The sequence below is a fragment of the Mastomys coucha genome, unplaced genomic scaffold, assembly GCF_008632895.1.
Source record: "Mastomys coucha isolate ucsf_1 unplaced genomic scaffold, UCSF_Mcou_1 pScaffold21, whole genome shotgun sequence".
Classification (NCBI taxonomy): domain Eukaryota; kingdom Metazoa; phylum Chordata; class Mammalia; order Rodentia; family Muridae; genus Mastomys; species Mastomys coucha.
The window spans coordinates 121,369,176-121,396,032 of record NW_022196904.1 but is presented as its reverse complement, the minus strand read 5'-3'; the positions used below and the strand labels follow the sequence as shown (position 1 = coordinate 121,396,032).

Below are 26,857 nucleotides of genomic sequence, written 5' to 3'. Positions count from 1 at the left end.
GAGAGAGAGAGAGAGAGAGAGAGACTGTGTTCTGCCTGAGCTCCCCAAAAGACAAGATTTTAAGGGTTGACTACTGGATTGATGGATTAGGGAGTGAGCCCTTATGGTGGACGAACTTAGAGATCCCCCTGTCCCAATGGGGCTCTGTATCCCTAACTTACATGTTGTAGGAAGTAGTCTGTGTCTAAATTTGGGCTATGGGGATTGGTCAGTCCCCATGGAAGGTCTGGAAGGCCTAGGACCAGCATTTCAGTCTTGATGTTCTGAGGTATGTATGTACACTGGCTAATCTTTGTGATGGAAGTGGTAGATTTAGAAGCCAGCCTGGAGGTCTCCTTCCTGAGAGGAGAGCCTGGGGCTGTCATATACAGCAGTGGCTCAATTATACAGGGTCTTCAGGAAATGCAAGAGGAGAGGACTTGAAACTGCCACACCTAGACTGTTGCCTACCTCCATGACCCCAGCCATATGGATTTATCCACTGGAACAAGCATTGCACAGTTTTATATCAGCCCTGGGAAATAAATGACTTCCCAAACTTCTGGCTGGCAGGTCGGCAAGAAGAGAGTGAGACGTGAGACTCTGACCTTGCCGTCCAGTGCTCACAGCCCCAGCAGTCCCAGCCTTCCTGTGATTCTGGACTCTGTCCACCTGCATCTTCTACCTCCAAAATCTGTCCTGGTGATACCACGTAGCCAGCCAGACCCTTGTAATGTGACCAGTAAAACCAAGGAAATGGGATTTTTACGTTTCTTTTAACATCTCCTAATTTCACTTAATTTAAATTTAAAAGCAGATTCTTAACTCCAGTGCTGGAAGATTTTTTTTTTTTTTAAGGAGTATTTGGAGCAGCTTGGGCACATAATTCCTATAAAATTATATTGTAAAGTAAGTACAGATCAGCTACTCTCGGGTCAGATGGGAATTTAACACCCAAAATGAGACACGCTAAAAATGAGAATTTTTCATTAACAGCTTCTATATGAAGATGTATGGAAATGGTGGCATCTTGAAAATGTTAGATTGAATAGCGCATGCAAAATGAACTCTTCCCTGAGCTCAAGGCCCTGTCTTACTGGAGTTCCAGTGGAGAGTTCAAAGGGGTGAGGGAGCCTGCTGTTTCCCATCTTCTCCTCACCTGGGAGTGGCTTTGTGGATGACTACTCCTGAGGACCCCTGGTCCAATGGGTCTCTTGGGTCTCCCTGGTTCTGCTTGTGGCAGTCCTGCCCATTGTTCCTTGTCCAAAAAGGGGGAACTCTAGCAAAGCTGTGGCCTGTCCTTTCTGCCATTTCTCCTCTAGCATCTTCCCACCTCAGCTGAGGAGTCTCTTCCTCTGAAGCTGAGTGGTTTACTTTTGAATTTTTAATGCCAAAAATGTCATTGTATGTGGTACTGTGTCACTCAGGACATTTTGATTTAAGTACACACTGTGCTGTGCATATTCTATCCCCACTAGTTGTCGCCTCTCCCCACAAGGCAGGTCTCACTCACCCCTCCCTGCAGTTCATCTCTTTTGTTGCCTTACACAGTTTCCAGTCTACTTTCATGCCACATAATATTTTACTTATCTGTATAAAAATCCAGGTACCACATGAGAGAAAACATATTTGTCATTCTGAGATTAGCTTTGCATTTACTTCATTGGGTTTTTTTTCTTTACAAAGTTTCCCCAACTATCCTCGTTACCTTCTCCTGAATCATAGTGGCCATGTCGCCATTTTCAAGTGCCTTGGGGAAGCAGGCATAGTCACTTGTCCAAAGTCCTAGTCAGAGAATTGTAAGTGCTCAGAGCTTGGCTGAAGATGATGTGGAATGAGCCAGATACCAACATGATGAAATCTCAGTAAAATAATTTAACAGTTAGCTCGGAAGCTGATCAGCTCTGGGGGAATAAGGGCAAATTGTGCTTGTCATGAGCTGTCCCACACTGGCATCTGCCAAAGTGAATGTGAACTTTGGTAGATTCATTGTCTGTTCTATTTATTTTTCCAGTGAAAGGTATTTTGATAGAGCTTTTCATTTTATAAATACACTGAGTTAACCAAAATATCATGGATTTCATTTGTTCTTAAGACATGCAATTCAAATGTAAATATAGTAGAGTATTATTTAGATAGAAACTGATGATTTTAAAAGACTGGAAAAGAATATGAGGAGTAGTTGAATAATGCATATTTTAAAGACTAGAACATTTTATTGTATGCTGTAAAATTGGAAAGAAACTTGTGTTTGTGAAAACTGAGCATTAAAACCTTACAGAGACAAAAATAAAAATAAAAATAAAAATAAAAAATAAAGGGAGCAATGTTCAAATTCAGGGGAACATTCATCCTGGGTGACTTCTCCACGCTAATATATTCCATGGTTGATGTACACTAAGAGTTTGTAAATCCTGATTGCTTAGTCCCTTGGGCTGAAGTCAGGTATCAGGTTGTGTGATAGAAGATCTGTATCCCTCCTCAAGAAGATTGGGGTCTGCTTTGGCAAGGACAAGCTGGCAAGGAGAAGCTGGCCACCTGCGGGTGCACTGATCTCAGGCTGGCTTCTGTGTTCAGGTGTTCCCCAAAGGAAGTTTGTGAAGAAAGGCTGTTCCAGCTTGTGCAGCTGGGCCTGCCTCTCTGTTTAAAGCCAGGGATGCATATTTCTACTGCCTGAAACTTTCAGGTTGGGTCCTCAGTCCACTTTCACCTTCTCCAGGTCACAGGCCCTCCACACTGCACTTCTTGGTCATATTTCTTACACTGTCACTCTTGCATGTTCAGTGACCGTGATGCTCTATCACAGTGCAGGCCAGGGCCACCCTGAGACTGGTCTAAAATCCCCAAGGCCAGGTCCTGATGGAGCCTTCTGTATCACCCTGTCTTGGTGTCTCTTCTTGTAGTACACTGTACCATGCTACCAGTAGGGAGGGAGCCCTGAAAGTTTCTGGGGGTAGACTTGAACTTTGCAAGGCTAGTGCTTTGTGGTTATGAGGCATTGCTTTATATGAAGCCAAACCTGAGGGCTTTGTGGTTATGAGGCATTGCTTTATATGAGGCCAAACCTGCAGGATTCAGTTGAGCCTGATCTGTCTGTTGGGGACTCAATGGGATGCTGGATCCTGGGCAATTACAACTTGGTTAGTGAGTGCAAAGCACAGACTAATGGTCTCCTTGAGGTGGTCCCAAGGTGGGATTGGGATTAATACAGAGCTCAGAGTCTCTGCACTTCCTCATGGTGAAGAGGCTTGTGCTGGGCTTGCCTAGTCCTGCCCCACTGTGCCTGTGACAGCGAGTCTAAAGGCACATGCCCTGGCAGGCATACTCTGACACTTTCTGGCTTGTATCATCTTGCTATACTTTCTTTGTGTGCTCAGGGCCTCAAAGACAGAACATTCTTAAAAAGAAAGAAAGAGAGAAAGAAGAGAGAGAGAGAGAGAGAGAGAGAGAGAGAGAGAGAGAGAGAGAGAGAGAGAGAGAGAGAGAGAGAGAGAGAGAAAGAGAGAGAGACCTTGTTTTTATCATTTGAATTTATGTTTTATTAAAATCAAACATGAGAGAGCCATTCACAAGAAAAGGTCTCATTTTAAAAGTAACATTTCCCTCTGATTTTTATTTCCTACTTGAGAGCAGGGACAGCTGATGTAGAGAAGATATTAAAGTGCATGTGGTTCATCTCTTCCTGGTTTAGTGTGAAGGATCAGCTGTTGGAACTGATGGGATAGTAGCCATTTCTGATGCATTTCAAGGAGCCTGGTTTCTAGAGGAGACAATAAAGACACACAGCCTGCATGGTATAGACCAGACCAGATTGTAGACACAACCCACATGTCCCTTAACACAAACTATAGACATAGTGATGGGGCAGCGATGGAAATAAAGGTCATAGTTGTCTGGCAGAACTTACCATGGATTTTTATCAGGCTTGGAAACCAGGGCAAGGCTGGTTTTCAAGGCTGAGAAGCAGGCAAGTTGGAGAACTTTGTCAGGCAACTTAAGCCATCTTAATTTATAACTCATAACTTATAACTCAAAGCTTAAGCAATCAAGTACTTTGGGAAAGCAAGTTAGAAACTGCTCAACTTTCCTCCTCAAACAGAATTAAGTTTTCAGTCTGCGAAAGGCTGTATGTATCTCAGCACAGCAAGTGAAGAGACAACAAGCAATTACTCAGAGACTTAATGTCAAAACTCTCAGCACCTTTGCCTCAATTAGTGAAGTAACTGAAGCAGAAAAGGAGCATATGGGAGATTCCACAGGCAACTCCAGGTATATCTGACCCAAGTTCTCACTTTCTGAGGGCCTGGGGGTCCAAAGGAAAATATGGGGATGGCAGAACACTGATTCCATGTGGATCCGTTCATGTGCTGAGCCCTGAGGAGCAGAGGGAGGCTTACATGGATGTAGGCCCTCATCACTAAGCCCGTTTCAGTTCCTCATCTTAAAATGGACACGAATGGGCTGGGAGATGGCTCGGTGAATAAGACTATTTGCTGTAATACAGGAAGACCTGAGTTCAAATCCACGGCACCCACCTAAAAGCCAAGCATGCCTGTCCTATAACCCCAGCATTGAAAGGTGGGCCCAGGAGCTAACTGCCTCACCACCAGGCTCATGAACAATGATGAGCTTTGGATTCTGTGAGAAACCCTGTCTCAAACAATAAAGTGGCGTTCAATAGAGGAACACACATACATGTACACACATGCACACATGTGTACACACACACACACATACAATCAAAGTATACAGTCCAGTTTTAGCCTTAAGCTGGTTGTCACCCTGCTCTTGTTTCAAGCATTAAGCAAGACTGTCTGCTAGTGCTGCTGTTTGCATCTGAGCTTCTGTCCAGTGGCCATGGTGCCCTCTTGGATCGCATGTCTTAGGACCCAGGGCAGAGGTCTGCCCTTCTTTGCTTCCTTCCTTAGTGCTGATGACTGAGCAAACTGGACTGAAGAAGTCAGAAGCCTGCCAGAGATTTCAATAGGTGAGGTGAATGAAATGGTAGGCCAGGAATCATCCACAGAGAGGGACATGCCCTCATGCTATGCCTGAAAATGGTTTCTCATTCTTTGCAATCCCCAGTGGTGATTCTAAGAAAGCTTGAAATACGCTGCGTGGGACGGTCCTGGCACCTCAGTAGTGTGCTTTGAGATGTGTGTTTGTGGGGTGCTGTGCCTGGGAGTATCTTGTTACCTGGGACAGGAGGCTGTGCCCGCCTACACTCTGAGAAGTTCAGCCTGTTACTTTGGGATCTGCAGGTCGCCTTCTCCTGCTTCAGGTCAAAGACCCTCTGAGGTGGTAGCAAATGAAAGAGAAGGCTGAGCCTGTGGCAGACACTGCATAGTCCTGCAGACACCAAAAAGCCTGTTGTCTCAGAAATATGTGGGGTTGGGCTTTGGTTGTTGAGAGAGCAGGGTAGGACACAGGGAGACAGCAGGCCCTTGGCCTAGACCTACCCCTCTAGCATGGAGATGTTGGAGTTCCCTCCCTCAAAAAGGAAATGTTTCCAGATCTTTTATAACTTGTGAAATGAAGGTCTTTGGGGCTAGTGAGGGGTGCAATATTTGATCACTCATGATCATACTTTTTTTTTTAAATGTCCCCTCAAGTGTTTGGATGTGAAAAATCTCAGAAATACAGACAGCCAAGCCCTGTCTGGTGGGGTCATCAGCTGATTGTATTGCAGCAGCAGAATGAAAACAATCCTAGCCTAAGAGCATCAGGACAGTCACTAGGATTACCTTGTGACTGTTTCTTAAGTGGGGAAGTTAGGGTGGTAAGAGGTAGGAGAGCTCAGACGCTGGTGGTAAGGTAGAGGCAGTCAACCACGGATTCGGTCCCAGCCCCCCTTGGCTAATGCAGAGGCTAAGGAACAGCAGGCTCCTCCTACCTCCAACTCTTCCCACACTGGAGACTCCTGGCTTCAGCACTCTCTTGTTATCACATCATGTGTCCTTTCTAAGTGTAGAAGGGAGAGAAGCAACTGAGGGAGCCGCACACAGCAAGGGAGAGAGCCCGGGAAGAGCAAGGTAATTTTAGTTCTCTCTGAATAGTGAATGTTTTTGAAACACTTCCAGATTTCCTTTATGGGAAAGGAATGAAGCGTCTGCAGGGGGCAGGGAACAACCGACCCCTCCCCCACCTCTTTTGTCCCAAGCTCAGTACCTGGTTTTTATGGCATGTGGTGAAAAATGGCATGCTTTGAAAACCCCGGGAAATCTGCCTGACAGTGGCATAAGAACAGAGAATGGGCGAAACGAAAGAAAATGGAGAAAACAGAACCTCTGCACACAGATCAGAATCATACAATTTACCAAGGCATACCATTCTGGTGTTTTCTCAAGTGTGAGAGCTAATTTAGAAAGGGTAGAGAGGCCTGCTGGGGTAGGCAGGGGTGACAAGTCCCAGGGCCCTCACAGTCTCCTGGTCTCTGCTCCTGCAGAGTGGGTGTGAGCACTGGAGTCCCTCAGGCCTGTGGAGCCAGCCCCAGCCTCCCACATACCCCGACCTTAGTGACCACATTCACCAGCAAAATACCAAGGAACACAATTCCAACGACAGATGCTAGTTCCAGAGGCAGAATTTTTAAATTCTATTTTATATATAAAAATTGAAACCTCTATCAGACTTTTTTTATGTACAGTGGTATGGTATGGGGTTTTGGTACACGCTGCTTATTTTCCATGTCCTTCTTAGATTTCCTTCCTTTGGGACACTTTTGTAAAAGTGAGCAGAGCCTCTCTCACCTCCCTGAGCTCATCATCCAGAGATTGAGGCGGGTGCTGTCCGACACCCACAAAGACACCCAGCAGTAAGGCTTGAGGAGCAAGAGCAGGGTCTAATGGACAAGGGACTCAGGTGTTTGGTTCAGGTCTAGAGTGTGGGCAGCACTGATGGGCCAGGGGGACCACTGGCATTAGGGAAATGTACTGGCCAGAGGCAGACCGATACACAGAAGCAGACAGGATAGCAGTGAGTGGCTCTGGGTACCAGCCTGGAGATAGACAAAGGTCTGGAGGCAGCTCTTTACCCCGGGGTCTGACCTTGGGTGTCCACTGATCTGTGCCACAAAGCCCAGACCTTCAGTTTTGCTCACCCGGATCACTCCAAGTCAGGTGCTCTTGTCTGCCGCTCAGCCTCCACTGCCCGTTTGCAAGTATGGGATTGTACCACGTAGGCACTTAACAGGCGTGGTTACTGCTGCTGTGAACTGACCTAAGGTCAGAACTGTTGGGTCAAATGTTTATTTTCTGAGAGAGATCAGAGCAGCCCTTTATAGGAAGTTAGTCACAAGGTTTTTATTCATCTATTTATCTATGTGTGTATGTCTATCTATCTATCTATCTATCTATCTATCTATCTATCTATCTATCTATCTATCTATCTATCTATATTTTAGTTTTTGGACTCTTGCTTTTAAGCCCAGGAGGAAGTCTGACCCTCTGAGAATGAGCCCTGACTTCACAGGGGTGTGGTGGGTCCTCCCTGGTCTCTGTGATTTTGCCCTATTCTGCAGTTAAGTCTGAGGTTACAGCTTTCTCGGATCGCACATCATTTGCTTTGTGGGAGTCAGTGCCTGAGCCAAGATGTGCTGATTATTTTTTGAACTAGTACTTTTTTTTTTTAAACTTGTTTACATAGAGCCGAAGGCACAGCTGCTCTTGGGGCCAGCTGGCTGGCTTCAGCGGCTTTGTTACAGCCTCCCATGTTCTCACCTGGCCTCACGTAGCCATGAGTGTCAGCCTCCCTCTAGGGCTGGTGGTGTCCTTGATACACTGGTCACAGACAGCCATGGTCCTAGTGTATCATAGCAGTACCTGGCACACACCAGGATTCTTGGAGAACATACCCTTGTCCAAATGTTCATTGAAGGCCTTCCCTCCCCCAGCTTCAACCATGGAGAGACTTGGGGAGGAATTAATGAAAAAACAAAACCAAACAAAACAACAACAAAACCCAGGGACTTTTAAATTGTTAGACTAATAGAGAACCATAGCCCGGGGTTCCCCTTCTGATATATACATCATATCTGTGTTTAGGAGCTTGGGTGATTTGTCTATAAATAAATGCTTGGTTGACCTACTTTACAGGAACTGGGAATTAGATTCTAGGTCTGAGTTGAGGTTCCAGATACTAGGTCTATTGGAGTCTAAAAGGTGGCTTCTCTCCTGGAGGCTCTTACTGGCCATAGGCAACCCTTTCTGCCAATGTTCCGGGGTTCCCATGTGGTCTCTGATGCACTGTGGAGTGAGGGGGGTCACCCGTATGAGCTTGTTCAAATCCCCTGCTAGTCTGCTGCCTTAAGGGTTCTGTCATTATCCAGCACTGGTTGGGGCTTCGGACACCAGACCAAAGTTCCTATTGCTAGCTGAGATCTTTTGCAGATCTGGGAAAGCAGAAAGGGATGACGACAGGATGGAGGAGGTGGTTATGGCGGGGCTTTTCAGGCTCTCGGGTTAGTGGCATCAAGGAAACATTTTGCATGGATGATCCCTTTAATCCTCCAGCATTTCCTGCTGCAATTTTCTCTATGCTGAAGGGAAGCAAACAAGCCCAGAATTGTAAAGCAGTTGGCCTGAGGACACACAGCCAGGAAGAGATGGATTCCATGAGGTGTGGGGCTATGATTAACTCTCCTTGATGTGGGATTCTCATCTTTTGCTTTCCTCCACGTTTCTCTTTCTACCAGAGTGTACTTGTCCATCTCACGGCCAGTGCAGTCACATGGAGCCCCATCCAAGGGCATCTCTGTTCCAGGGTCACATAGGTGGATACTCATAAAACAATATCTTCCAGAGCCATAGTGTCCCATGTGCTCCTGGGTCTGTGCCTTTGACTTGTACATGTTTGTAAATATCTATACCCACGGGAGAATTCTGTGGTCTGTCTTGGGTTTTCTATCATTGTGACAGAGGAGGCAAGAGACAAGTATTCTTCCTGGGATGGCTTTTAAGTGCACGATTTTTCAGTCAGCTGGGAATTTGATTGATGATGATGGTGGTGGTGGTGATGGTGATGATGGTGGTGGTGGTGGTAGCGATAACGTACAACAAGGAGGACAACAGCGCTAGTCGGGGGATGTTATCAATTACTTCAGAAACAAAGGGTTAAAGTGAAGCCTTGAGGTAACTCCTCCCTTGTTCTTGCATTCAACCCTTTAGCTTGGCCATCTCTAGCCTCAGGCAGTCCCTCTGCCTCATCTCCAGGATGAGCAGAGCAAGGAGGATGCACGTGGGTGCAAGGAGGGAAATTGGAGCTGAGGGTGTGATTTAGCAGACCTTGTTCCAGCCTCCTTCTCTCTGCCCCTCCTTTGTTCCGTAGTGTTTATTATTTCTTTACCGCTATTGTAGTTGCAAGAGGAATCCTTGATCTAAATGAACTTCAAAGCCAGATGGGGCTGTGCAAGTGTGAGCCAATGTGCCCCAAGCTCCACCCACAGTCACTCGTGGAAACTGGTTGCTGAGGGATGCACCTGTGCTCAATGGAAAGAGGGCCAGCTGGGGCTTCTGCTGTGTCTAGCTCTGCCTCCTGCTATGCTATGATTCAGAGCAGGTCGTGTCTGGGCTCCTGCTTCTGGTCCTTTTGTATTACAGAGCAGCCACACTCACCTGTAGCACTGTGAATGGGATCACAGAAGAGGATCTTGGTGCATCTGCCAGCACCTACCCGGCTTCCCTCCATGTTCCTTTAAAGGCAAATGCTAGCACGACCTCTCATTTTGCCATGTACTTGCCTACATCTTAATTTTAAAGTGATGTTAAAACTTTCTAAGCCTTCTAAACATGGCATCTTGGATTTTTCACATAGGTTCCTGCACACACACACACACACACACACACACACACACACACACACGTGCACTCAGGTGCTCACCATCACATCCATGACCACACTGAAGCAGATGCATGGGCTGCTCTCTGGCCTCTTACTATATAATCTGGTATAGGCTGGTCTGCTTGGGGATGGGAAGTGTAGGCTGTGTGAAGCTTCACCTTGTAAAGCCATCTAGAGGACACTGCCAGTCAGGTAGCCTGTTCTTTACACCAGAAAGAAACGCCACTGAAGTATCTCAGGAGGTTCTCCCCATTCAAGGGTTAAACCAGACTCTTATTTTGCTTATCTTTGAAAATAAAACAATATTTAAAAGTATTCCGATCAGGGAGGCCATCTGGCAGGGAGCGCACAGCTGCTTCCCTTTCCATTGTACAGCCCTTAATTTATTCACTCTAGGCCTCTGCTGTACACTGCGAGATCATTCGAATTCTGAGAACTCGCAGTGTGTGAGTTCTGTTCTGTGAGAGACCTGAAGGGCATCCGGGCGGGCCATCTCCTGCTACCAGAGATCTTCCCTCCTTTCTCCAGAGTCTGTCTCAGTGGGCAGGAAGGACTAGGGACACAAAGGTGGACAGAGCCACCCTGCCCTCTCTCTCTCTCTCTCTCTCTCCCTCTCCCTCTCCCTCCCTCTCCTTCCCTCTTCCTCTTTCCCTCCCTTTCCATTTCCCTTTCCCTCTTTCTCTTTCTCTCCCTCACACACATACTCTCTCCTCTTTCTCACATACATTCTCTCATTCCTACACATTTTTTCACTCTCCTACATGTTCTCTCATGTACACAGTCTCTCTCTCTTACATACTCTTACACACTCTCTCCTTCTCTAACACATATACACACATTCTCTTACACACACATTTTCTCCTTCTCTAACATATTTACATACACTCTGTCTTTTACACACACACACACACACACACACACACACACACACACACACACACACTCACTCCCTGGGTACATCTTCTTTCATTCATTTCCCCCATTGTGTTAGGGGAATCATTGGACAATGGCCACCATGCCACTGCTTAACAACTTTGTACTCTAGCTACATGGGAACCATGATGTCAGAAAGCATGTCCCTTCCCCTGGCAGGTAAAGGTTTGGGGCTGTACATTCAGGGAACCTCACAAACACGCAAGAAGAAGAGTAACTGGTTCTCAGACACCCGATGTCTTGGGGATAGTGGGCCTATTTGGTGACATGAAGCCTTTCATGCTGACCTGCAGCCTATAGAAACCAAGCCTCCTGTGTTGCTTCTGAGCCTGCCTACCAAAATAGCTCTAGGAGACATAGCCCCTGGCTGGCTCTGTGACTCTGGGTGTGTGTATAACCCTTCTGTGCCTCAGTTTCCCACATGTACTTTGAGGCTCTGCATATTGACGTTGTAGAGTTACTATTAAGGACAGTTGTATGTGGCCTCCCACACATTGCTGACACTGTACACGTATTCATTTCTTCTTTACACTGTTTCTGGGGCCATTGAAAACCCTGAGTCTACATACTCCCTTGGGAGTTCTGGGCGAAGGTCACAGCCACTATGTTCCCCAGAGCTATTTTGGTGGGCCAGCTCTGAAGCACAGCTTGAAGCTCCCAGGCTTGTAGGTTTCACCTGAGTGGGATGGCAGACAGTTACTAGACAGGCTTGAATGGAAGAGCCTGTGTCCCGGTGATTTGAATCACCACCGGAAATAACAAAATGAGTGTTCTAAAAGAGTTTCCCCGTATAGAGACATTGGGCTCAGAAAAAGAAAACCGTCTGTTGTGTCTCACAGACCTTTGGAGCCTTTTGTGCAGGTGGAAATCACTGGGTGAGAACTGCAGTGTGATCATGTTTGAAGGTCCTTGCCCACTCTGCCTCTGTGGAGCAAACCTGAGCTATGTCACGGCTGTTGGCAAGACAGGCATCCGGCTGGGTTTGGCTGGGTCAGAACTGGAACAGATGGACAGCCCCGCCCACCCACCTGTCCCGGCTGTCAGAGGCTGTGGCTCTAGGCATCATCATTGTTGTTAAGGTGTCTCTAGCCCCTAAGCCAAGGTTGCCTGGAACCAAGTGGGTGCTTTAAGACTGTTCCTGTCATGGGGCTGAACAGTTCTGGAATGGCAAGGTGATCGTGTCTCTGGAAGTCCCTGGAGTCTTTGCTGTGGAGTTAGCTAGATGCTCCTGAGCTCTGGGCTGTGTGGTCCTCATATTCGTGGCCCCAGCAAATGCAGATGTGAGTGTAGTGCAAGTGTCTGATACCATGTGATGGACAGATTTGGTGGTGGTGGTGGGGAAGGGCGGGTTTCTATTGGGAGAAAACCTATGATGAATGAACCTTTAAGACTGACTGTCTGGCTTCTCTGGAGGCTGATAAAGCAAAGCCTTGCCAGCTTTTAACAGTTGCTGATAGCTAGACGCTGAGCACCCACAAATGACAGAAGGAAGTGATGATGGCAGGTTTTTGTTAAAGAGAAATTAATCTCAGATCCTATGTCTGAAACTGTTAAAACAGAAAGGGGCAGTCCCCCAGGCCATGGCATCCGTATGGTAAAGCTAAAGCCCAGAGAGAGGCCATGGCTCATAAGGGTGACCAGCCAGGGTTTGAGTCTGGTTTGAGAGATGTGGGGAGTTCTGCTCAGGACTTCCCCCTGCCCAGCAGATCTTTGCCATGCTGGTAGGGTATTTAGGCTGTCAGGTTTTGAAACAGCCTTTCCAGGAAGCTCCTGCTTAGTGCTCAGTCTCAAGAGCATTGCTACAACATGGCTAATATTGTAGAACCCAGCCTGTCTACCTGAGCCTGCAGGAGTGACAAGGGACTTACTTGTACAGGTGGTTTCCTGGACCTGCCTGCTCTAAGAGGTCATTTCTGTGTTTCTGTGGTCTCAGGTGTCAGTGCACCCAGACTGCCTCTTCTTCCTCCTTTTTCAACCAGCACCAGGCACAGGCTTTTTTTGCTTTCCATGACTCCTTCTCTGTGCAGGACACATGGTACCAGACCAGCCAGCATCCCTTCATCCCTTCTTTCTCTGGGTGTAAACTTGTAGGGCATCAGCTTTGAATTCGAGTGGAAATTGATATGGTGTAAGACTCAGTGCCTCTGCTAACAAGGGATTCAGAGAAGGCGGCTTGAAAGTGGCTCACATCATCTCCTCCTTCTTGGTTGAGCCTTCCTCTCCTCCTGTGCAGAGTCCCTGGGAGGCTGAGAAGCTAATCTTTAGGTTGAGTCTTGAAAGGGGCCAGGAATTGAAGGAACCATGGGCCTGGATGAGCTGCTGGATCACATGAGGCTAAGCCAGATGGTGGGCTGAGGTCTGTGGAGGTACAGATGGTAAAGATGGGGTGTCAGGCCCTTGAGTCTCTTACCTTAGCTGTCTCTTACTCTTTCTGTCTCTTAGGAGCTACATGTTCTTGGGAAATAAAGAACCATGCTGCACCACTCTTCTCTATCAGAGGCAGACCTGGGTGAGCAGGTGCTTATAGGCTCATACTGCCTAGTTGATAATGCTACAGAGCATGGGTTCACCTGGGCTCTGACTGTGCCCACTGTCATCTTCAAGATATGCTACAAGTTTCCCACGGTGAATGGTTCTTTAGAAGTTCAGAGGGGTCTCCTGGGGGTTTCTACCAGTTACAACCTTCTTCCTAGCTTCCTTCAGACACGTAGGGACAAGCATGCCACCTGTCTCTTCCCAGAATTCTTGTCTTCACATTGGATGAAGGTGGGGAAGCTGGACATGTAGACATAGGTTTATAGACGAGTAGAAAGCAGGTAGCACTGGGGTGAGGGCTTGAGACCCTGCGTAGTGATGCATAGGCTGTGTTTTACCTACGGAAGCTTGCTGTGTGCTAGGTGGAGCTTATACATTTTCTCTCTATTACCTCTTCAAATTCATGCTGGAGGGCAACAAATGGTTTTACTCCCATACTACGAGTGGACATCGATGGCTCAGGATGGCTCAGTTTATTGTGTGAGTTCATAGAGTTGGTAACATTTCAGCTGAATTAAAAGGTGGGTCTGCCTACTTTGAGGTCTGGCTTAATGCTTTGACTTCACGGAAACCCTTTTCCCTGTGTTCTACCTCTACTAAATTGAGACTCTGGGTATCACGCTGGGGTACAAGAGAGAGAGGAGGGCTGTTTGCTATGGAGATTGGATCTTTGTGAGAATGCTGGTTGCCCATAGATATGGGTCATGAAATGATAGCTTTTTCTATGGACTTTTTCTACACCGTGATGCATATAAAAAGTCATTGTTACTAACAAAAACAATGTTGATGGTGAAATTATTACACAGCCAAGTATATAATTTATAAATTATAAATTATAATGCTATGTAAGGTATGGTGGTACATGCCTTTGATCCCAGGATGCCATAGGGAGATCTCTGTAAATCCAATGCCAGCCTGGCCTACATAGGGAGTTCCAGGGCAGCCAGGACTATGTTGTCAGAACTTGTTGTGTCCCTCCCATATCCATCCTCCCTTATTTAAGAAGGAAGGTAAACAACTCAAAAATAGCTTCAGGAAGTTCCTGAAACTGACCGGATCCAGTAGGCCCCTCCCTGCGGAAATAAAAGCAATTAAAGCTGAGAGTTGTCTCAAATGGAAAGAGACCGAACTCCAAGAATATATTCTAAGACAAGACAAGCTGAAAAGAAGACTCTGACATCAGATCAGATTCCCGAAAGAAGCCGAAGCCAGCCTAGCCGCCTGCACGGCGTCCAGACCAACAGAGGCACCTGGAAAGGCCACACTCCAGTCTGTTGAACAGCCTGTAGACTGTGCAGTATGTTCCAGGCTTCCCAGCTTTTGTGTTCTGTCATCTATGCTGAGGTGGGCCTTGGTGACGCAGCTGTCTTTGAGTCATTTCTTCGCCTGTAAGTAATCCCTCACCCATATTCTTTTTGTTTGTTTGTTTGTTTGTTTGTTTCTAGACAGGGTTTCTCTGTGTAGCCCTGGTTATCCTGGAACTCACTCTGTAGACCAGGCTGGCCTCGAACTCAGAAATCCACCTGCCTCTGCCTCCCAAGTGCTGGGATTAAAGGCATGTACCACCACTGCCTGGCCACCCATATTCTTATAAGCAACCCCAGTAAAACCCATTGGTGCACCAAGTTGAACTTTGGCAGTATCTGTATTTTGGCCTGTTGTGGGGTCATTCTCTGTTCATCTCCCCAGAAAAAGTCTTGTCACACAGCAGACCCTATCTCAAAACAACAAGATAAAACTCCCGTGGTACATAGGATACACACTTGGTGCCAGACAGGAAGAGCCTGCTGACCGTGGTAAGGGGATACTTGCAGAGGAAGGACTGATAAAAGGCTCCAGGCATCAGGAAAGATGAAATTTGGCAAGGAACCTATCAAGGTCAGATTACAGCACGGACTTGCTAGGGGGAGAGGACACAGGGAGAAATGACAATTACCGCACAGAGGCTAGAGGGAAGGCCTGTCCATCCAATTGGGGGGATGGGGTCAGTTGTTCATGTAACTGGAACAAAACAGCTGTGGCTATCACAAACACAAATTTGCTTGAAGAGAGTGTGGTGTGTTGGGGTGGCTGCGGCTTAATCTCAGAAGAACCCCCTTCTGGCTTCCATCATTGCTAATAGCATGGTGTTCTCTGCTTCTGGTGCTAAGGGAGAGAGGGTTTCAGAATAAGAGATGGACCCCATAATCAGCTGCACCCCTGGTGAGGCGCTTTGGCCCCTCATAAGCTTTCCATGCGCTCTGTGAATCTCATTACAGTCATTGCCGCTGGTATTTGTAGCTCCGATGGCTCACAACCTGTAGCAGAGGACATTGGTTAGCTTTTACTGTGTGGTGAATGACTAGAACAACGTCTCTGGAGGGATGGCTGGGTCAGCTGGGTTCCAGCTCCTCCATGTTGGCCTCAGCTTTCCTTTATGGATCTGTCATCCTTCTATCAACCCAGCCATGTTCTTCTCGTAATGATAGTAAAGATGGCTGTGGGTTGAGTAGACTCGCCCTAACCCTTTTCACTTGGGCTTGAGACAGGCAGGTGGTCTCTTCTACCTCATCCTGTCGACCAGGCCAAAGAAGGTCACTTGACTCAATCTGAAGGGTGAAGAAATGGTCTGTCTACTCTTTTACTGTAAAGTGCAAAGTGATTCACAGGACAAGAGTGTAACTATAGGAGGAATAATGACAAGGCCCAATAATGCAAACTATCCTAAATAGTATTTGTGAATAATAATTAGCATTTGTAATACTGTATGCCAACACTATGTGTATGCAATATTAACTAACATTTATTGTTTACAATGGATTACCCTCATAAGTAAGCTATATGTGTTAGCACACTTGATACCGATTGCAGTGGTAGGTTATAGGTCCTTTGATTATTCTCACTTCTTATTCAAGGAAACAGAGAGGAGAAAGGTTTAATGTCCTGTCAAGGTCAAATCCAAGCAATTTGGCCACAACATTCAGGCTCTTAACTCCCAAGCCGTGGGTGATCTATGCTTGCCTGTGCACCATTTGAGAACACAAAGGCCCAGATAAGTCACTTGTTTGAAGTCCCTTGGTAGATAAGAGCTTGGAATGCTGACCTCCCCCTGATCGCTTTGTGCTTTCTACAAGCTAGAGGACACTGAATGTCAAGGTGAGGAGCGACTCCGTTCTGTTAAGTGACTGGAAAGCCTCAGCTATAAGATTGACACTGGAACCTGAGAGATGGCTTAATTGGTCAAGCTCCTACTGTACAAAATAAGGCCCTGTGCTCACACTCCTAGCATCCATGTGGAGGATCTTTGGGGCTTGTGGGCCATCCAGTATAGCTAAATTGGTGACTCCAGGTATCACTGAGAGATGTTGTCTCAAAAAATAATGAGGAGACCTATTGATGATGCCATTTGATTCGAATTTCTTGCTTCTATACGAGTGTATGTGAGTGCACACGCCTGTGCACACATACGCACATGCAGACTGATACTGCTGGTTGCTTGTACAGAACTCTTGTTAGCTTTCTTCTTGGTCTCGGCAGTCTCTTTATGATACCTTTGAGCTGAGTCAAAAAAAATTCCTTCCTCTACTTACTGATTAATATTTCTTGACAAAAAGAGTATGTTCATATACATAGCCCAAGGAGAGACGTCAGCATTTAGACATACTAACCGGAAGAAGGCTTTGTGTTTTTAGTAAAGGTTAATTAAGACCCATCAAAAAATTTCCCCTTAAAACATAAAAGTGAAATCATGTAATTAGCTATTTTCCCCTTTCCCCCCTGGAGGGCATACATGAATGTTTCAGCTAAATGAAGCTATTTATTGAAGTCCATCCAGATTTCCTTTGAAGTTTCATACATCTTTCTTCTGCTCTATCAGCTTCTAGCTACACTAATTTAATAAGTTTTTTCCTAGGGTGAAATTGGATGCCCTTTATCGATCTTTCACTGAGGGGCATTCAATTACTTAATCTAAAGTGGTATTTCTGGGTCTCTCAATTACAATTTTGTTATAAATGGCTTGCTAATGACGCCTGGGGTACATAGGTTAATAGGGGGTATCCAAGCAAAGGCTGGGTAATTGAATGCTTTCTATTTGGGGACCAGTTATCTGATCTCTCGCAGTGGCACTGGGTTCCCACAGTTTTGGTCTGCATCCACGGGGTACAGCGTGGAGCCTTGGCTGGAAGGCGACAGGGTTGTAATGTATCCCTGAGTACCTTGGCTTACTACATGAATGAGCACCAGAAGTCCTGTCTAACCTGAGCCGACTGGCACCAAGCGCCGCCAGGCATTCCAGCCAGGTGACGTACAGGTGGGGTGCATTACCTGCTTCTGAGGAAAGAACATTTGAGTGTTAAGTTTCTGAGTGGCTGTCCCTGGGATCATCAGCAGTGTGTGGGAAAAGCCAATTAAGGGGCACGATAGCAATCCATTCTCCTTTCTAGTACAGACAACATGAATTAGATTTTTTTTTCATTAGCTGTGTTATTTAATAGCTACACAGCTTAGGCAGAGCCTTGGGAAAGAATATGTAGCATGCCTCTTTTTATGCACTTGGGCCAATCTCACCCTTGACACTAGCTTTCAAGGCTGTATAGAATCTAATCTCTGCCTTAGCCCCATGTGGTCGATACCAGCTCCAAACCAGCACAAGTCCCCAAGGATCTACCCACAGGTGGTTCTCAGCGGCTTTGATTTCCCACAGAGCCTCCCCCTCCCTTTCTTCCCTTATCTCTACAGAACTCTGTTTCGGTCACGTCCCTCATACTCCACTCAGTAGCAACTCTGAAGTCATTCTCTGCTTACTATGTCTCTAAGACAGGCTCTGCCTATGCCTGGACCTGGTTTTGCTTACCCAATCTCAGGGGATGGGTTCTACTAGCATCTAGCAGTGGAGGTCAGGGACAGGGCTGACCTTGCACATGTCCTCCAGTGCAGAGACAGCCTGTGCTGTGAGGAATTATCCAGGCAGGCCTTGTATTGTGGCACTGAACAGTGGTGTCTAATGGTTTCACTGTTTGGGACATTTGTCACCTGAGGTTATCTTGTGTACTTGTGACATCTTTACAAATTGATGCCCCTGCAGTGTTCCTGCAAGGCCAAGGTGGAATAAAAGCCAGCTCAGGTGGGAGAGTCCTCTGACATGGGCCTCTCGGCTCCTTTCTTGTCCATCTTGGGACTGGCTTGTCCAGAGGCAATGAAGGTCCACACTCTGCATTTAGGGGGCACCATTGACCTCATTTATTACCTGGCCATGGGATGGGTCTTAATCAACTTTATTGAGATGCACTTCCCATATGATAAAGTGCCTGTATGGTTTTGGAGGATGGGAAAGACAGTTTCTATCTTTTTCTTAAAGAAGACTCTGTCCCCTTCCTCCAAAAGTATTAACAGGACAAACTGCTTCAACTTCTCGATCGCAGCCTGGAGTCTCGCCGTTCAAGGTCAACACCAAATGCCTGGAGTCTGAGTTCCCGTTCCCAAGAGATTGCTCCATTTTAGAGCCCCAGCAGAGTGTTTCCAACACCCACACTGTGACTGAACTGGCTGCAGAGGCAAAGATTCCCATGGTTTCCTAAGTGGTTTCGGGAAGTTCCTAGAGGAATAAATTGTGCTCCAGAAGGTCCCTAGCAGCAGCTTAATACCAGAATTTGATCAGGACTGGCCAGCAGTCAGGCATAGGGAAGCCATGATTCTCCTGGCTTCCCCCAGCTCTGTGAGCTCATCATCCCTGAAACCCTCAGATCCCAGTGATTTTGAGTTTGGGCAGAGGTCTCACAACATAGGGGAGATGGCTTATATCATCTATCACCAAGGGTTTGGTCTCTAGCTCTTCTTCATCATATCTGGGGAGTTTAAGCTTTAACCAAGCTTTATTGAAAGATCTCCATCTTGAAGCTCCCGGTGGCTCCTGGCTCCACTAAAGGTCACTTCATTAAATAACCTCAGGTGTGGTTGAAAGGGGCAGCTCCTAACACCCAAGAAAGATTCCAAGCAGTGTGCTAGGGGGATGAGGCTGAATATCAGCTGTATGTGTCTGTGCACACATATCTACATGCAACATTTTGTATTGACTTCTGGTCCCCACCCTAGGATGTGCTCAGCACACAGTCAACCTTCAGAAAGTATGTACTGAACTACTGAATGAATGAATGAATGAATGAAATGAGAACACACTGCATAAGAATGTTTTTGGAGTGTTTTCCTTAATGAGTAAAAAACCCATCTTGGAGTGGTTTGCCTAACTGGAGGTACAATTGCTAAAGAGAGGAACACTGGGCGTGTTTGAGCCTGTCGTCCGTTCCATCCACCCCCATTAAGACTGTCAGCCTCCTCCAGACCTAGGGTTTATTTACTTTACTTGAAATAAGATAGCTTAGCTCTTGGTTAGCAATGTTCTGTCCATTCTGTTGGGTTCAGAGGTTGTACATTCTTGTTCTGTGGCTTCAAAGTCCTTGTTTGTTTTCCCCCTTTCATTCTTAAAAAAACAAAAACAGAAACAAAAACTAGCAGTGAGACAGAAGAGTGTGAACACCCTCCCATGGAGTCCCTGCTTGGAACCTCATTTAACCCTGCCTTGGCCTTGTCTTTGACAAGTAGATTAAAAGAATGTTTTCTTGGCTTCATGGATGGAGTTTTCCAAGGGGGGTCTTGCCCTTTTGTTTCTTTAATTTGGAAGAATTTGTACCCAGCAGTGGGTCAGGGGTGATGGAGCAAGCTGGAAGCAGAGGCTCCTGGCTTGCCCACCAGCTGTCCTAAGGGAGGAGAGGGACCCAGCTTGGTCTCAGGGAGTCTCCTCCCATGGTCCTCAAGTTTGCTTCTCCTGCTGTCCCAGGCTCTGCCTGACTCTTAGCCCCTCAGACAGTAGTTCTCAAGCTGGCCTCCTGGTTTTAGTGATAATTCCTTGAACAACTCTGTAAAGCATGTGTGTGTGTGTGTGTGTGTGTGTGTGAGAGAGAGAGAGAGAGAGAGAGGGGAGGGGGAGGTGGAGAGGGAGAGGGAGAGGGAAGAGAGGGAGTTTTGAGTACATACCATGGTATGTATGTGGAGGTCAGATGATCTCAGATGCCAGTCCTGGTCTCTCACCTTCTTTGAGGCAGAGTCTCTCTTGTTCACTGCTGCATATACTAGGTTAACTAACCCACAAATGTATGGCAATTCTCTTGCCTCTGCCCCTCATGTCTTCCATAAAACGAAGTGAGTTAAGGTGTGTCTGGGTTCTGGGGATCTAAGGTCGTCATGCTTATGTAACAAATGCTTTATTTACCAAGCTGTCTCCCCAGTCCTGTACAATGCAACTTTTGTTTATTATATTCCTAGCTGTGGACTCACAAGGTTCGTTTTCATCTGAGCGACCCACAATGTGCCGCTGTAATGAACTGTATCGAATTTATCCAGTGCACTTCTCTTCTAAATATTTAAGTACAAATCCTGGCAGTGAGCAGAATGCTCTCTGGGTAGAAGAAACACCACTTGGCTAATTCTTTGCCAATGTATTTCAAGAAAACATGGGCTTTGGATCCAAATGACACGAAGGTTCCTACTGTAGGGTTGTGACTTTAGATCTCTGGCCAATATATAGAATGTGTAAAGAAGGCTTAGTTAGTGCAATTTCTCTGGGGACAGAGGGTTGTTTGAGGTCTGTATGAGGACAATGGGATGTAAGTCTACCACCCTTGGGTAATTATCAGCCTAAGGAAAAAGAATGTGGCTTAGGGTCTCCCATGTGGAATTGCATATCACATGCTTTTAGAACTCACCAGCAATGAATGATTGTAATGTGGCCATCGATGACACTGTTATCTGTGCTGTGTACATTTCCTGGGTTACTAAACACATGTCAGGCCTATGCAAACTCTTTACACACATTAATTCTGCACCTTAAGAAAAGACACAAGGAAGTCCTGTTATTATTCTAGTTTTACTGGTCATTGAGGAAATGAGAACTCAGAGAGGATGACGAGCTTAAGGTCACACAGCCCGTGGGTGTGCACTTGTGGCAGTTGGAAACCATGTCAAGCTCTTTCATTAGTTCATCCATTCCCCTTTAATGACATCTCCAAAGAAGTGTCATTTGGGAAAAAATACATTTTAGAGTCATGGCATTATGTTAATGGATTTTTAAGAATCGTGTCTTTCCAGGGATGAGGAAAGTGAGAAATGACTTCAGGGTCTGGGGTGTCCCATGGCTCAGGGGAATACTGTACGTTGGCTTTAATTGCTAATAACTCAAAGGCAGATGGGGTTTTTTTTTAATGTGATACACTTGACTGAAGAAGAGGATCATTTCATTGTTGCTAAATTTTCATTAACTTTTGCTTCCTAAGCTGTAGCTGAGGGATGGCAGAAGCTGTGAAGAGACAGCCTGGATCCCTGGGCTTCCCTCCCGCTTCCCATCACCCTCCTCACCTTCAGACTTAACACTGAGTTAAAAAATGGTACTTTGATTTATCCCTCAAACTAGAAGTCATTGATGGTCTTGGTTCTTCTTGTTTCCTCCTTCCTTCCTTTCTTCTTCTTTCTTTCCTTCCTTCCTTTTCCTCTCCCTCTCCCTCCCCCCTCTCTCTTTCATTCTTTCTTCAACTTGACAAAAGCTAAACTTATGTGGGAAGAGAAACCTCACTTGAGAGAACTCCTCCATCAGATTGGCCTGTAGGTATGTCTTTAGAGCAGTTTCTGACTAAGCTCAGCTCACTGTGGGTTATACTACTCCTCAGCTGTTGGTTGTGTAAGAAAGCAGGCTGAGCAAGCCATGAGGAACAATTTGGCGTGCTGCGTTTCTCCATGGTCTCTGCTTCAGTCCTTGTCTCCAGGTTCCTGCCTTGAGCTCTTGCTTTGACTTCTTTCAGAGAGGGACTGTGATATAGAAGTGTAAGATGAAATAGTCCTTGCCTCCCTGGGTTGCTTTTGGTCATGGTGTTTTATCATAGCAGCAGAGACCTAAGATACTGACTGTGCATGAATCTGACTGTAGTTACACAATCTTGAGATTCTGGGATGCCATAGCTCAGATACGTGAAAGCAGAGGCCCTGGAGGGTACATGGGTTATACAAAGGCTGGTGTTGGGGGTCACATTTGGTGTCGGAACATGAACCCCAAACCCACGTACAAAGACCCCAAGCACCTCCATTTCTCTTCTATGATCTGTGACTTGCTTATGAACAAGTGTGGCTGAAATGGAGAGGTGGAGGAAAGAAATAAACGCCTGCTCTTCTCTGGGAAGCAACTCCTGTGCTATTGTAATGTCTTAATCAGGGTTTCTATTCCTGCACAAAACATCATGACCAAGAAGCAAGTTGGGGAGGAAAGGGTTTATTCAGCTTACTTCCTCATTGCTGTTCATTATCAAAGGAAGTCAGGACTGACCTCAAGCAGGTCAGGAAGCAGGAGCTGATGCAGAGGCCATGGAGGGATGTTACTTACTGGCTTGCTTCCTCTGGCTTGCTCAGCTTGCTTTCTTATAGAACCCAAGACTACCAGCCCAGGGATGGCATCACCCTCAATGGGCCCTCTCCCCTTGATCACTAATTGAGAAAATGTCCCACAGCTGGATCTCATGGAGACATTTCCTCAAGGGAGGCTCCTTTCTCTGTGATCACTCCAGCTTGCATCAAGTTGACACACAAAACCATCCCGTACACACAATTACCACATATTGCAACAAAACTTGTCTTTCTTTATGTTTAGGTCACCTAGCATTAGTCCAAATCTGCTCCCCACGAAGAGAAAATATTCCGAAGGCATGCCAGTCTACCTGCCAACGAGGAACCTATAATGTCTTCTCACCTCCAGTGTGGCTCCACGCTCTCCACTGATGCCACTCCAACTTTCTTTGGTGCCATGGGAAAAACCTGAAGCACGAGCAGAGTCACCTCCAAATCTGTGGTCACTTCATTGTTGCATGGCTGGTGCAGAACAGACTATTGGAATTTGCTCTTGTGTGTTGCCCTTCGTGTCTGAACCAAAGAATGTGCCTCATTCTCTAGTGTACTGGTGTCTGCTCTCGTCCTCTTCCATTTCTGTTGCTTGTGTCTTCCTACTGTCTTCTGTCATCACGGGACACCCTTAAAGTTTCTTAGCGGACTCCTCGAGGGCTGGCCCATGGCTCTCTAAGCCAGCTGTCCAAGGACTCTACCATGAGGCACTGCATTAATTGCTGCATCCAGCTGTTCCCCGAAGACATACACAAACAGCAAGTTGTCTGCCAAGGAGGCCCCCATCACAGTCATCAGGCGTGCCCCACTTGCAAAGGAGAAAACAAAATCCTGTTTCGTGTGGACAGTAAGCAGATGAACTTGCTTGCTGTTCTCGAAGTGAGGACTGAGGGCAATGAAAACTGGGGTGGGTTTCTGCGCTTCAGGAAAGGGAAGCGATGTAGCCTGGTCTTTGGATTGATAATAATGACCTTGGTGATGGCTTCTTACATCCTTTCCGGGGCTCATCAGGAACTTCTGATTTCCTCCCCTTTCCATTATGGGGGCTTTCCCAGCAACCCCAGCATGATGGACAATGAGAACCCTAGTGATGTGAAAGAGCATCACTACCAGCCTTCTGTAAATAACATCTCCTATGTAAAAGACTATCCGAGCATTAAACTGATTATCGACAGCATTGCTGCCAGGATTGAGTTCACAACCAGGCAGCTCCCAGACTTACAAGATATAAAGAGACAAGAATTGCACGTGAGTAACCTCCTATCAGTCTTGATGATTGACTTTTGTTTCATTTTTGGTTTTTTTGTTTTGTTTTGTTTTGTTTTGTTTCTTCCGAGATAGGGTTTCTCTGTGTAGCCCTGGCTGTCCTGGAACTCACTCTGTAGACCAGGCTGGCCTCTAACTCAGAAATCCGCCTGCCTCTGCCTCCCAAGTTCCTTCCCTCTCACCATCTTTGGGAACACAGGTGGAACATAACAGGCATTTCCTGGATGTTGTCCTGCAAGGATAATTCGGCAGCCTCCGGGATGAGAAAGCTCGGTGTGCTTATGCTGTGGAAATGCCAGGCAGAGAATTTGCTGTCCCAAATGGCTTTAGAGTTGTTTAAAGATGATCCCTTCTCATCACCACACACGGGGCTTTCTTGTCTGGAATGGAGTCATGGTGGTTCAAGTTGCCTTTGTAGATCACCAATATTTACTTTTTTTAAAAAAAAAAAAGATTTATTTTTAAGCCATATGTATGTGTGTATGCCTGTATAGGGTTAAACGCATGTGAGGGCAGTTGCCCTTCGAAGCCAGAGTGGAAGCCTTATCCCCTGGAGCTGGAGTTCCAAGTGGTTGTGAGCTGCCTGATGTGGCTGCAGGGAGCACATCTGATCTTGTGGAAGAGGAGTACACACTCTTAACTACCAAGCCACCTCTCCAGCCTCTTCGTTTATATTGTGTTGTTGCTGTTTTTTGAGATGGAGTCTGTCTATGTAACCTAGGCTGTCCTGGAACTCACTTAGTAGACCATTCTGGCCTTGAACTTACAGGGACCCACTTGCCTCTGCTTCCCAACTACAGGGATTACAGGTATGGGTCACCACTCCTACTTCAGAAGGTTTCTGCTAACTGTTTTCTTCTGTTGTGCTTGTCTCCTTTGTTCTTTGATTGCAGATGTTTTCTGTAATCCCCAGTAAATTCCTTCCGACTAGCAAGAGCCCTTGTTGGTATGAGGAGTTCTCCGGCAGGAACACCACTGACCCTTACCTGACCAATTCCTACGTGCTCTATTCCAAGCGGTTTCGCTCTACCTTTGACGCTCTGCGAAAGGCTTTCTGGGGCCACCTGTCCCATGTGCATGGCAAGCACTTCCGCCTGCGCTGCCTGCCCCACTTCTACATCATTGGGCAGCCTAAGTGTGGAACCACCGACCTCTATGACCGCCTTCGGCTGCATCCAGAAGTGAAATTCTCAGCCATCAAGGAGCCCCACTGGTGGACCCGGAAGCGCTTTGGTGAGCGCTGGCTTTCATGCCTTTCTCAGTCATTCTGTGGATGCATGTGTGGCGTGGTGTGAGATTCTGTGGGGGGAGGCGTGGTAAGGCTGGGGAGAAGATATAGTGAGATTCAGAGGCGTGGCACTTGTCACTAGACAGTTATATTATTAATCTGTTTTGAAGTATAACAGCAAAATGCCAGTGTTTATTTAGTTCATGATTCTAGGGGCTAAAGGTTCCAAAAAGTCTGTTGTTGATGTCCTGATGAGAGGCTTTTGGCTATGTCACAAGATGGCCGAGTAAGGAAAAGGTGACTAGCCACATGCAGCAGAGGCCAAGTTCATGGTGGGGCTGGCTTTATAATAACCCACATTCACAGGAGCAAAGTAATTGCAAAAGAACAACATTAAACTCTTCCAGGCAGGGCTCCCATCCTCCAATCACTTTCTGTTGTGCCCTGCTTTTTAAAGGGTCCCGTGACCCTCAGCATCCCACCCTGGGTACCAGCCTTGCTAGGCTTCCAGCACGTTGCCTCTGGGGAATACCCTCAAACCAAAGCAGCACTTCACAGGCAAAGATCCACTTAGTGAGCACTGGCTGAATGCTAGCTGTGTGCAGGGCAAGGGGGCAGGTACAGAATGGAAGCTTCTGGTGGAGTTGGGGTGTGTGTGTGTGTGTGTGCAACTGAGATTTACATCCCTAGCTCTTTTAGTTGAACTCTTTTAGCTGAAGAACTTTAACACACAACCTTAGTAGGGGTCAATATATGCCAGGGACTGGGGTGGCTGGCACCCAGTCCTGGGCTGCTTCATTGAAGCCAGCACACCTGGAGGAGACACAGCTTCAGGTCTCAGCTGTATGACCTGCTCCATCTACCTCATGTGTTTGCAGTGCAGTGGGGATATATTCACCCCTAGTCAACAAGGTTCACTGTGGGCCCTCCACGCCCTGCCCCTCCTTGCAGGCTGGTTTCTGTTCCACCCAACCCCGGGTACCCTGTGGCCCTCGGTCACTGTTTCCTGTCCATAACCTTTTCTTTCTGCCAGGAGACATTTGGTCACTGAAGCTAATGGGTGATACATGGCCTGTTGTCTGCCAAAGTCTGGGCGGGTCATGAAGGCAGTTTCCACATAAATGGACTCAGGTCACTAGAAGAGAATCTCAGATGTTTTTCTTAAACTAACTGTTCCTGAAAAATGTTCAATGTCATCCTTTCGGTCTTCACTCTGGAGTAGCCACATGTGTGTGTTGAAGCAGGCAGGCTATAGTAGCCACCAGCTAGCCAAGGTCTAATGCATTTGACATAAGTTACACATGCTTTCCCACTATGCCCAGTGTTTCTCCTAAAGAGAAACAGCTTTCTCCTGGCAGGAAGGAGGGAAGGAAAGGGCATGCCTCTGCTGCTAATGCTCAGTGTCACCTCGAATCTCTTGTTATTTTGGCCAGAACTGTTCTCGTTCTATTTTGCAGTAACTTTGGTAGCTGTGGTGTTGGGCAGTGCATGTTTTGAAATGTTTATGAGCTATTTTAAAACAGGGAGCAAATCTCGGATGTGTGTGGCAGAGTCTGTGTCTATGGAGGGAACCAACGACATGGTCAGTTCACCACGGCTGCTTGATAGAGTACATCCCTATAGAGCACCCGATGGGCGCCATGGGGCACTGAAGAAAGAGGCCCC

At 46.6% G+C, this 26,857-nt stretch overlaps 1 protein-coding gene across 3 annotated transcripts in view; it reads left to right on the top strand.

The window, feature by feature from the left end:
* Chst15 (carbohydrate sulfotransferase 15) overlaps window positions 1-26,857 on the top strand; it is an 83,752-nt gene that overhangs the window by 26,286 nt on the left and 30,609 nt on the right. For all 3 annotated transcript variants that reach the window (XM_031388592.1, XM_031388593.1, XM_031388594.1), the window contains exons 2-3: window positions 22,952-23,946; window positions 24,858-25,197. In XM_031388592.1, coding sequence (XP_031244452.1) covers window positions 23,401-23,946; window positions 24,858-25,197 — 886 coding nt within the window. In that variant the 5' untranslated portion in view covers window positions 22,952-23,400. The remainder of the gene's footprint in view (window positions 1-22,951; window positions 23,947-24,857; window positions 25,198-26,857) is intronic.